The sequence below is a fragment of the Squalius cephalus genome, assembly GCF_949319135.1.
Source record: "Squalius cephalus genome assembly, chromosome: 1".
NCBI classification, from domain to species: domain Eukaryota; kingdom Metazoa; phylum Chordata; class Actinopteri; order Cypriniformes; family Leuciscidae; genus Squalius; species Squalius cephalus.
The window spans coordinates 35,449,170-35,462,012 of NC_137122.1; the positions used below are offsets into that span (position 1 = coordinate 35,449,170).

Below are 12,843 nucleotides of genomic sequence, written 5' to 3' on the forward strand. Positions count from 1 at the left end.
ATATAACCCTCTAATGTGCATATAGTGATCTTTGCCACTGTAACTCCTATACATCTTTAATTTTTGTTAGTTGATTTTTAGACAACAGAACTGGATAGAAGAACAATTATAAAAAAAAATTGATTTAATAATCAGGCTATAAGAATGCTTATAATATTAGCATATTGGTAAAACATTGGATCTATTAATGCAAGTTTTTCAAATGAAGTCTGCTGTTTATATTTAGAAATGAATTACAACAAAACATTTGGTCAGAATGACATTAAAAAGTTGTAACAAATAGAAGTTATTTGATTATAATTTGTACCAAAAAAATTATTTACTACTTTATAATTCACTCCTTTATTTTAATTATTTATTTAATTGTAAAAAATATATATATTTTATAAAAAAAAAAAGTGTTCTATTATAATAATAGTCATTGTTATTATACCAGGACAAATTATAAACTAGAATCATAATTTTGATTAGCTCAGTAGGTCACAAAATATATGTTAAAGTCATCAATAACTACACATTTTACTTATAATATATTCATTCGTTTATTGTCTTGCACATCAAAAGTTATCAAAATCAATTACAGAGAATGGAAGAGGGAAATACTACTGAAATAAAAGTCACTGACATTGCAGAATCCAGCTACAGAAAGACTCCTGTAAAAACGCTCACACAAAGAAAGAAAAGATGAGTGATTCTGTATTTTACATTTTCCTCAACATGGCAGACTGCTAACTGATGTATTTTTAAATCACTAACATCAATACAACATCAATAGATGACACTGGGCATAATTTTGTTTTTATGTATAAACCACCACTTCATTATCCCATTTGAATTGCTGGTGACGTTTGTTTAAATTGACCGCAAAGAGGTGAACAGATTTTTCCCACTAAATGGTGGTCATGCTGACTGACACACTTACTAAAAAATAAAATAAAAATATGTTGATGCTTTTTCAAAAGAAATATGGAGAATTTATCAAAAAAAAAAAAAACATCAACAGAAAAGTGTGTCCATATAAATAGTAAATCATTAATTATGATGATAAATAAACATAAAAGTTACTATCCCACAAATTACACATGAATTACCTTGAAATCAAATTACCTTTCAGAATCAAACCTTTTTAACACAGCAATCAAAAATATCAGCAATTCAAAATCTTAGGGCTCACAACCAAGCAAAAATAAGACAGAAATAAAGAACAGTTGCAAAAGATGAAACATTCCAACAAACAGCACTAACTCTTCTAACCCAACTCAAGTTGGCTGGATTAAGACTTGTTTGAATGTAATAAACAAACTGGAATAGCAGAAAGTGACAGACCGTGAGAAAGATAAAAGCTTATTCATTATATTTCTTCAACGCTCCACTACTTTAAATTAAAATGAGAAAAGAAAAAAGAAATGGTGCGCTTGGAAAATAGAAAACCCTGGTAACTTTATGCCTTTTTATTGGTACAGCAGTTTCCCAGTGTGTTTCCTACTTTCCAGCGTACGCAATGATCAAAGCCAGCAATGACGAGTCTTTATTAGGATTGGGTCAAAAACAGAAACTGAACTTGGGAAAAGGGTCAGCATCTACTAAACAAAACAGCAAATTCAACTCATTTATTTCCACCAGCTCCATCATAACACAAGAAAGGAAGTAAGAAAGGTGGTTTCTCAAATCCTTTTGTGCTTCAGTAATGTACTGAATGTTAAATCTCATGTCAGACCAGCCCAGATGAGAGGGTGCAGAGGAGATCTAGTTTTCCTGCTGCTACCTGTAGAAAAGTTCCTGTATAAAGTCAGAACGGTTAAAGGTGTTTTTGAAGAGAGGAGGCTGTGTACGAACAGGTGGCAGTTACAGCCCTGTGTCTTGTTTGAGGTAGAGTCATTACAAACAAAATCAATGTACTGCCGTACTATCCAGATGGACAGCATTGCTGGGCTGTTAGTTGTTGTTTTTTCTTCTTTTTTTGACAGATGAACAGACGAAAAACAGCAATTTGAAAGACAATATACTGTAAATTTGCCATAATTTTACAACAAAGATCTTCATGAGGAAAGAGTTACTGTCATTTATTAACCCTATCCCTTGGTTTTCAAGAAATGCTGAAAGAAAATCCAGCCCACGTGAACTTAAGACGTAAATGTCACCGTGGTGAGCCAAATGACATAGAAAAATGTATGTTATGTAAAAAGCATGTTAAGGTTAAAATTACCAGGCAATGAATGACTATATCATTTTTTTTTCATGCTATTCCTGCTTTAAGAAATATGCATTTTCATTGGCATCAGACTGACCTGATTAAAAGAATGTAAAAAAAAAAATGAAATGAAGGGTGGAAAAAAACCTCAGGAGCAAACACATGGCAAAGTGAGACGACCTGACTGCTGTTTATTACTCATGTCTCAGAGTCTTAAAGGGATAGTCCACCCAAAAATGAACATTGTCATCATTTACTTTTTCTCATGCCATTCCAAACCTGTATGACTTACTTTTTTCTGTGAATAAAAAATAAAATAAAAAAAGCAAGTCATACAGGTTTAGAACAACATGAGGATGAGTAAATGAAAGTTCATTTTTGGGTGAACTAACTATCCCCTATAATAACATCATGAGATCATATGTCACTGCTACTTCTTTAGACTCCTCTGCTCAACGACGTCGTGACTGTAGATTTCGCAATCTTCCTTACAGGCAACTTAATATTTTGTATACATTAATCTTGACTCAGCATTGATGGTGGAATGTCTGATTTGGTCCCATGTGTTATTATTGAAGACAACAACAATACAGTCTGTATGAAAAAGAAACATGTGAAAGATCTATAAGACTTTGCAGTTTGCTGGTTTATAAGAACTTAAAGAAATTTCGGATCATTTTAAATGTTTCGGATTGTTGTCCTATTGCTTAGCCTACCAAGTAAATCAGAGTCTTTTACACACAATTCTCACACACTCACTCACATAAATGAGAGGACAAGGAAGGAAGCTCACGGAGCATAAAAGGAGAAGATTCAGACTAGATTACTTCACAGTGATATCAACTGCAGCCAGTGGAGGAAACCTGGCAAGAGAATCTAATATTACATAAACAGTGCAAAACAAACACACACTCTCTCTCTCTCTCTCTCTCTGTCTCACTCGCTCAGATAAATTGAAAGCATCTCAGTAGACATTCAAACCAACACTGCAAACAACTTCTACTTGGATCAAGGTGCAAGGACATGAGGAGCAGACAGACGGAGGTAGCATCTGTAAGATGGGCTCACTGTGGCTTCCCCAGCAAGTTGGACAGGAAACTCGACCCCTGGTTTCTGTTCTGACCTCCCTGCCCACCTCCTAAAGGATCCAACTGGTTCAGCTCGGACTGATCCAACATCTCAAAGTCCTCTCCATCAAAGTCCAGGTCTGTGTCCAGCTCCGAGCTCGACTGCTTCCTGAAACCCCTCGGAGCTGCTCCTGGCCGTGGGCCGCTCTCTCTCCGAGGACCTTGCGGTGGCCGGGGCTGCATGGCTCCTGCGATGGCTGCCTGGATCATGTTGCTGGCGATGACCCCTGCCAGGTTACTAGCAAGGTCAGAGGTAGTATTTAGGGAGCCTAGGGAGATCTCGGGGTCGAGGTCTTCCTGATCAGAGTCCATCTGGGTGTCCAGATCCAGCAGGGCGGAGGTAGTAGAGCCGCGAGGGCCGGAGAACGCGGCTGAGTTGAGACTGGGCAATCCGAAGCTGGCATCATCATCGTCCTCCATCAGGGTGGCATCTGGGTTGATGGAGGGAAAGTCTGGAAGCCCACAGGCAAATGATTCCTCTGGATCGCTGTGCCTGTCCAAATCTATTCAGTGAATAAATAAAGAGGATACACGTGTCAATGACGTGACACAAATTTGTATCCCCATTTACTAATTAACTCAAAAATATACACTACCATTTAAAAGTTTGGTGCTGGAAAGAGATTTAAATGTTTCTGAAAGAAGTCTCTTCTGCTCACCAAGGAGACATTTAATTGATCAAAAATACAGTAGAACAGTAATATTGTGAAATATGATTACAATTCAAAAGAACTGTTTTCTATTTGAATATATTTTAAAATGTAATTTATTCATGATGCAAAACTGAATATAACAGTATTATATTACAAATGGAATTTATACAATAACTTTAATATTAGATTAAAGATCTAGAAAGATTAAACGTACAAATATATTTACACTTCAAAAATAATGATTATGATTAGATGTGTAAACTTCTGTGTGTTCTTTTTACTTGATGGTTGCACCACAAGAATCATTTAACTAAAACTTTTCTTTAAAATGGTAAAAGGTTTTTCAAAACCATCATGAATACAAAGAAAAGATTTCGAAGAACTTTCTTTATTCTAGACACTCTTATATGTCATTGACCCATATACAGAGAATGAGAAGAGAGTTAAAGACTAGAAGAGCTCAAAGTGTCTTACCCTCCGAGCCCTCTGTGAGGGGCGTTTGACCCCTGGAGAGGTTAAAGGTGCCGTTATCCATGTACGACATCTCTGCATCCGAGTGCTCAGAGTCAGTCAGTGCCAGTTCCTTAGCAACCAATGCTTCATCAAACTACAGGTGCGGAATATTTAGAGAAATCTGAGCTTATTAAAAAAACAATGAGATCTTCCAACTTGCTGTTTACCATCATGAACCTCTATAGATATTCTAACCTCATGACCATGCAGCTGCTTTAAATTTATATAATTTATGTTATTTTGTTATTATGTTATTTATAATAAATAACCCCTGTATCTGGCCTCACCGTTGGGCAGAACGCAGCCAGTTCCTCTTCACTGTCACTAGCATCATCTGAGGCCCCCCTCCGGATGGGCTTACGAAGAACTGCAAACACAAAAGGGTTTATCAAAACTTCTGAAAGCTGTAATATGCTGTTAACGACGGATCACAAATTCTTCATGTCAACAAAAAAAAATATCATTAAAAAAAAGGAACGTTTTTGCACTGATTTGTAGAAAAAGAGCATCAGCTAAACAGCATTTTGATTTGCTCTTGCATCCTACAGCAAGACATTTCCCAGGCGAAATCCAGTCATTTTAATAGGAATCCACACGATCTGGAAGATTTACCTAGATTGTAAAAATGTTCATGCAAATTTGGCAAAATTCCAACATTTTTGGAAGGGCTTGTTTACACCTGGTCACTCAATGGTTTTTCTCTGACCGGATATCTATCGGATCATATTTTTCTATTTTTTTTTAAGGTGTAAATGCATCTGGTTGTTGAAGCTACATATGTAAATTTTACTCCCAAAATGTTAAAAACTAAATGTGTGAGAGGGCATATAGGCTACTAGCTCCCGGTAGCCAAATATGAGAGCGCTACTGCAACACGCAACACTGCAGATATGGCCAGCCGCAGATGTCTTCAGCAAGCCGACGCACAAAACTGCAGCAAATTAAACTGGAAGTTTGGTATTGCATTCTGAAACTCAACACACATGTAGTTGTGTGTCTCCTGTTGCAGTCTTTGTCCTTGAAATCATCTGTTGCTTTCGTTGACGTGAACTTGAATTTGCATATAGCATGGGAATTGAAGATAGGATTTATATCCTTTTTGCGGAGACACATTTATGTGGCCATGGAAGAGTTTGAACAAAACCGATCAGTAAAAACGCATTAAGTGATCAGGTGTACATCTGCCATGTACTTACACGGGTTTTCTATGGGCTTTAACATCATGTATCCTTTGGCGCTGAAGTCCAGCCACTGCAGGGCTGGCTCCAGCTTCACACATCCACGCTGCCATAGCCGATAATACAATGCCAGTGGGCACACCAACACACCCAGCACTGAGAGAGACAGAGAGATAGAGAGAGAGAGAAAATATTAAAGTAACTATTTAAGTAAATATTTTTCAGTTGTTAAGGCACTGGAGAATATTAGTAAGCCCTGAAGGATTTCTGCTACTCACAAGCCACATATGAGAGCACCAGTCCAGGGATGTAGCGCCCCACCGTGGCCACTAAGGTGAACAGGCCACAAAACATCATACAAAACTGCAAGAGAATGGAGTTTTAGGATTTGATAAACAAGTATATAAATACAATAAAAGTCATAAAAGCAATAATAATAATTATAGGCCTTAAATGGCATGTAAAAACAAAATACATTGTGGTTGGTCACTTTACATGTTTATATGCTCAGAAAGTTTCTTCCTGTCTAAGCGGGCAGTTCTTGTCCAGAGTAAGCTGCAAACTAGACCAAACGTCCAATGTCTGGCTACACAAGACTATAGACTTGATAATATGACTATACATTAGTAGTAGTAGTAGTAGTTAACTTTATTGTCCCCGTGGGGCAATTGGGTTTGCGGCGCAGTCGCAAGGCACTTCATGACAAAACATCAGACATATGACACAAACAAATACAATACAAAGCAATACACTATACACCCCTGCATCTAACCAGGCCAACTGGACATCTAGCTTATTTTGACTGATTTAAGGCTTTTATGGCTTGTGGTACAAAAGAAAATTTGGATCTGTTCTTGGTCATAAGGGGTGGGCAGAAACGACGCCTTGATGGCAATAATTTAAAATGAGATGCCAACGGGTGCGTGTAATCACATACAATGTTATTGGCCTTTCTCACCATTCTATCTTTGTAAATGTGTTCAATGCTCGGTAATGTTATCCCCAGTAACTTGCTGGCAGTAGTAACTGTTTTTCTGATTATCTTTTTCTGAGATTCAGTGGCATTTCCGAACCAACAGATAATACAGCAAGTTAAAACACTATAGTATATTGTAATTTCTGTGTGAGAAAAAAATTCAGTTTACAGAGTTTCAGTACTACATTAAACTACTATATATAATGTTGAATATTATGTATAATAATGCAATGGGTCCTGATAATGCCAAATGTCTTATGTTTCCAGTAAAAAGTGGCCTACATTATTCTAAATACCGTATATCTAGCCAGTGACAGAGTTCAAGCATATTCGTCTAAAATAATTCTGTATTTTCAGCTTCAGAATCCTGAATATTTTAAATCTGGTGTCACCGTTGTCCTGTGCATTGGGTTACTTGCACTAAGTCCAAACCCATTCATTTCCACCCCTAATGTAATACCAAATTTAGCATTTTAATCAACAGTACACTTTTTGTTAACCTTTTACCATATGTCTTGGATTATTACAATAATATTGTATCGTTAATTCAGTATCGTGATATGTATCGAATCGTGACATTAGGGTATCGTTACACCCCTACTTAACAGTGTTGCTAGTTTGGGAGTAATCTCACCTTCCCTGGATTTTGCCGTTTGAACTGCACAACATTTGTTGCACAGGAAGACCCTGTAACCCAAATCTCAGCCAGGTGGTGGCATAATTCAGGCACACTCAAAGTCCCAGGTTGCACCAGACCCCAGCTGTGAGCCAATCAGAAAAGAGCAAAGAGCACAATTACACAATTATGTATCAAACACCACAGAAAAACCCCAAAGAGTAAACAAATACACCAGACATTACCTTTCATTCTCACTCTCATCTTGTCTTTTAACTGCAAGAGATCAAAAACAATTTCAGACACATTTGTGAGTGTTAGAAGACTCACTTATTAGTTTTTAAACATTTGCTTAATTACATTTTCACTTCCTTTAAAAAGATGAGTGTATTAGCAAGTTCTCAGAGAATAACACTGACTTGTGATTTAGGATTTATTTTTAGTTCTATTAAAGTTGTCCCAGAGTGTAGATCAAATGCTAATAAGCCACTGGCTTCGGCTGCATGCAAAATATTGATTCAGGTCGATACTGTGCACCTCCTGGACATGCACTGCTAGGAAATGTCACAAGTTTCATAACTCTCTAGGAGCTTAGCGAATAGGAAGAGAGAAAATGAAACTTGAGTGGGTCACAGCACAGGGAATAGAGAGGTTTTAATTACAGCCAGTATTAATATTAAGATGAGACTACAAAGTCTTATATACGTGGGTAATAGGCCTAGTTGTACACAAGCAAGAGAGGAAGGTCAATTTTACCTCTGATCTTAGGCCAGATCTTATTCCTCCATGTGTCGACACAAACTACCAGGGCCAGACCTGATGCCAGCAGAAAGAGCGACCTCAAAGAGCTCAGAGCAAAAAACCTGAGAAAGAAAACAATTACAAAAAGGTACACTTTACTCTGAAACACTACCTCTGTTGTGGACTCTCTGACCAAAACCTTGTGATGACATCTGTCATGGATTTATCATACTGAATGTATGAGGAAACCTTTGTTCCACAGGTGTTTCCGGCCCCAGTGTCTTTCCTGTGCAAATCTCAGAGACGGCATGTGCTGCATGAGCAGTTGTGATTTCTGACAGTTTCACAGCGGCATGGCTAATTACGGCTATGTATGTGCAACATTACTTGACCAAAAGGTGAGCCGGCGCTGAGACCAGGCTGAACCCTGCTGATCTCTCGGTGTGAAATAAGACAGCTAATGCTGTTTGATGACTCGATCAAACAACAAAACCACATGACCTGTCAAAAGCATTACAACCAAGGGCGGTTAAAATGTTCTGAGACGGTGGCGATACTTTATTTCTGAATGGACTGGATTCTGGGTGGAATATGATTTTTAAATGGCAAGATCTAACCAAGGCCTAATATTAAAAGAGAAATAAGGCAGATTTTATCATTTAGTGAATGAAAGAAAAACGAATGTCTTTCATCATAAAAAAAAAAAGTATAGAGTACACCATTTATCCCCAGATAATAATCAGTCAGTGCATTCAGTATCCATTCTGCAAGATAAATAAATGCCTCTACAGGCACAGAAATACCACAAGCAGCGTTCCTCTGCTGCTCACTGAGGCAAATAAAAGGAGATAATAAGATCGGGGGAATATTTCTCTGATGGAGAGGGTGACTGAACTAAGTGAATGAAGACTGCATGCCTGAACAGTGAAGAAAAAAGAGGGACACCCAACCAATAACAATTGTGTCTTCCCGGCACAGCTTTCCTCACAGATTTATTGGGCGTTCTTTATAGCATTTAGTCAACACGAAATCTTGTTCACAGCCCATTTGACTTTACTGTCACATATTTCCAAAAAAAGGAAATATAATCAGGACTTTATCCATCAAGAGACTGATCTGGATCTGTGAAAACTGGAGTTCAATATCAGAATGGAGACTGAACGCAAGTTTGCATAACAAATGCTTAAATAGCTATTTGGCTATTGATTAACATTATTATTATTATTAGCGGAAAAGGGTAGTACTAATTTAAAGGGATATTTCACTGCTGGAAAGATGAATGTGTATTTAAATTGGGTCATTTATGTAGTAGAAATGTGAAATTATTTTAGAAGTTGGTGCCTTCTAGACTAAGAAAAGCCAGAAAATGTATCTTTGGCTCATGTGAATGAAAGACAACAACTCCCAGAATGCACTTGCTTCGCTGTCCTATGAGCCCACTCCCAAGCCACTCCCAAGCTACGCCTACCGGTTAGAGGGCAGAAGGATCAAGCAGCAACGTTCTAATCTGAAAAATGAAGCCTACCCGGAAGTGCGAAAAACTGCAATACATCGAAAATCCGCTAGGGGCAGGTCCCAAAAGGGAGCAAATGTCCATAGACCCCCATGTTAAAATGTCCGTTTTCACAGCATAAATTCATGTTTTTACAGGTTGGTCCCATGGACTTTTATTGTATTTTTCGATAGGTTCCGAGTGCCTGACAACTGTGAGGGGGGTGAATTTTTCTCTAACTCGTTAGTTTAGATCGTATTTAGATATAAAATGTATGAGCTTGATTGACAGCTGATAACGAGCATAGGCTGCGCCGAGTGGAATTCCTGAAATTTGACGTCTCGGCCATGATCTGACACAACACATCATACCACCTCTGTATCCTTTCTGAAAATTTGTATTGAAATATCGTACATAAAATGGGTTGCTCTGCTATAAGATTTTCCAAGATGGCGCCGCCCATACCCCCCATAAACGGCCTCAAAACCGTTCTTCAGAAAGTCTATGGGTGACGTCACAGACGCTTTGTCCATATTTTTTACAGTCTATGAGAAGGATACAACTAGACTACTAGTCGACTCGAAACTGAAAAGACGCTGTTTTACCGTGAGATCCCCCTATGGGCGGGTTGAAAACATGCGGAACGAGCTCCTACTACTGGCTGACTCTAGCCTCTGGACAAAAAAGTCTCAGATGATGCTAAATTACGATTTTTGCGTCATCAGACATTTTTTTCCAGACACACAATACAGAAATCTCTCATCTCAGGGGGACATAAGGAAGGGAAACACGGTCATTCGAAAATACTACCGGTTTCTACTGATACAAAGCTTAATGCTAATCAGTGAAGTATCCCTTTAAGAGGTAAAGCATGTTATTACATTTTGATTAAAGACTACAGTACAAAGACAAACCTTTCCCTGTAATAAAATGCACAGATGAATCACTCATAATAAGACCAGGATATGTATTAAGAAAGTAAATAGGGTCCATTTTGAATTGTTATTGATTTTAGAAGCAGATGTCAATCATGTCATAGTGTGTACACACAGCACATGGCTTCCTATGTTAGGCTGGCCTATGAAAAGACTTAGGGCATGAACAGTGATTTCACAAAGTACAACATGTTCCTAGATCAACATCTTTGTTGATCCTGGTGGAACAACATTACAATCAACCAATCAGATCTGATTGACAAGTTTACAGTTTATGATAAGTTTAGGATTACAACCAGGGTTAGATGCTTCTATATCAGGGTTATTCACTTATCATTTCCTTCTGATTTTAGGGTAGAGTTAAGTTTAGGGGTAGTGATAAGACCAAATTTTTGGACAGGAATGTTGTTCCAGGATCAACAAAACGTGTTGATCCAGGAACGTCTTTCTTGGCAAAATCCCGTGACCAACAAGATCACACCTCTGTAAGACCAGGCCCTACCAATCGGTTTGCAAACATAGTGCTTTAATATACATATATATATATATATATATATATATATATATATATATATATATATATATATATATGCAGAGTCTCTGTCAAGGTGCTATGTAGTTATCTACTATCTACAATAGTGGGAGGTGGAACACAAGCTATTCAACAGGTAACATTTATAGGACACACAGTACTACTTTTTAATATATATATTTTAAACAGTGCAAACATATCTCTGCTCAACATGCATTAGTAAAAGCAGTCAAAAATGCTACCCAATACAACTCAGTAATTCACAAATGTACAAAGTGTTGCACACACAGCATTGTGTTTACAGTAGCACCACTAACTTACAGCCACTGTCTAAATATAGGCATCCAGAGAGAGAATGACACCCAGTCTGACCATCTGTTACTTATCTTAAATAAAGGGGGAAACGTCTGGAACAAGCAAGACACGTATGCATCCAGATAAAAAGAAGAAAGGCTTATACAAGATCCTCAAAATGTTCATGAATAATGTAACGTTAAACGTTTCAACTGAAAAGCACCGGGTTGTAAACAGAGCCCGAGCAGAGATAAATCCATGGAGATAAAGCTCATCCACTCACCAGAACATGACATTGGCGGCCGTGTACAATAGGACGCTGTGAAAGGGTCTCTCCCACAGCAATACAGACTGCAGATAGGTGAGCAGGCGCTCGTGCGGTCCCAGCCGCTCAAGCAGCGTTGATTTCACCGCGCGGATCTGCTCGAGCCTCTCGCCGGAGCACGAGCCGCCCCCGAGGCCGACGCTGGAGCTCCTGCTGGCGGAGCGCAGCTTCATCGAGCAACCGCTGCCTTCAGCCGCGTCTTCCGCTGCTCCACCCGGATGAGCCATTCTCGCGTGTTTTAAACACGTGACGGCAAGAACACCAACAAAATCTACTTTAAGTTAATACTAAGAAATAAAACCCGAGCTTTAGCAATGATTTGGAGATCGCGAGCTAGCTTAGCCTGAAGCCGCTCAGGACTGAACCAGTGTAGGCAGACCTCGTGTTTTCAAGAGCCTGCCGCCGTTCATACGGAACAAACGTGAAATAAAACCCATTATTGGGTCTAATTTGCTATATTAATACTTGAATGGGTCAGCACGGGTCTTCTTTAATGCTGTCACCGTGCAGCTGTCATGTCCAGTCGTTGTTTTTATCGCGGGAGCAACAGAAAGAGAGGGAGGGAGAGAGAGAGAGAGAGCTATGGAGGACGGGCTTGATCTGGCCAATGGCATTAGGATTATTACAGTCAGAGCTGGTGAATAACAAACAACACCTAGCATCAGCGAAATCTCTCTTCAAATGCCTTCACAGATCATTCATAATGAATTACTTCCCAAATGTCCCAGCTCCATAGCTTATTATGTTATAAAAGGGTGTCATAAGGACAGTTTGATGACGCAATTTCTATTAATAAATCAAATAGTTGTTCATAGTGTATAGCTTATAGGCAAAGTTTGTGGTCATATAAAGTAGGGGTTTTCAGAAGATTTGACAGTATAAATTATGAAACAGTAATAAAAAATAAAACCCAATATATATTTTATAATTATCTTTTTTATTTTGAAGATGTATACATCTTATATTAGAGAAAAGTTATCATTCCCCCCCAAAATAATAAATAATATTGAACAATTTATATTGGTTTGAGTACAATGATAATATACAGCAAAAGCCAATTATTTAGTTTTTAGAAACAACACTTTATATTGTACATTATTTTATAGTATGGTTTAACACAGTAAGAAACAAAAACCCAAATAACTTTTATTATTATTATTTGTTTGTTATTTAGATGTTTATTCAAATATAGTCTACTCTAGAGGGTCAAAAGTGTCATTCTCCATTCTCCAGACAATATTTTAATAATTTATTTTGGTTTTAGTACAAT

The 12,843-nt window shown here is 38.0% G+C and overlaps 1 protein-coding gene across 1 annotated transcript; it reads right to left on the reverse strand.

Moving 5' to 3' along the window:
• Window positions 1-521: 521 nt before the first annotated feature.
• Window positions 522-12,129, reverse strand: retreg3 (reticulophagy regulator family member 3). The gene is made up of 9 exons (XM_079868553.1): window positions 11,532-12,129; window positions 8,011-8,117; window positions 7,500-7,530; window positions 7,273-7,399; window positions 5,941-6,025; window positions 5,681-5,818; window positions 4,772-4,851; window positions 4,446-4,578; window positions 522-3,821 (listed from the first exon to the last, which is right to left on the reverse strand). The coding sequence occupies exons 1-9, from the start codon at window positions 11,798-11,800 to the stop codon at window positions 3,256-3,258; spliced, it is 1,536 nt and encodes a 511-aa protein (XP_079724679.1). The 5' UTR covers window positions 11,801-12,129; the 3' UTR covers window positions 522-3,255.
• Window positions 12,130-12,843: the final 714 nt, after the last annotated feature.

Bases quoted from the DNA above. Each gene is read 5' to 3' on its own strand.
- retreg3 (XM_079868553.1), bottom strand. From the start codon at position 11,800: ATGGCTCATCCGGGTGGAGCAGCGGAAGACGCGGCTGAAGGCAGCGGT. The intron at 7,400-7,499 runs GTAATGTCTGGT...ATTGGCTCACAG, and splicing joins GATGAGAGTGAGAATGAAAG to CTGGGGTCTGGTGCAACCTG. The intron at 3,822-4,445 runs GTAAGACACTTT...TTCACTGAATAG, and splicing joins CCTCACAGAGGGCTCGGAGG to ATTTGGACAGGCACAGCGAT.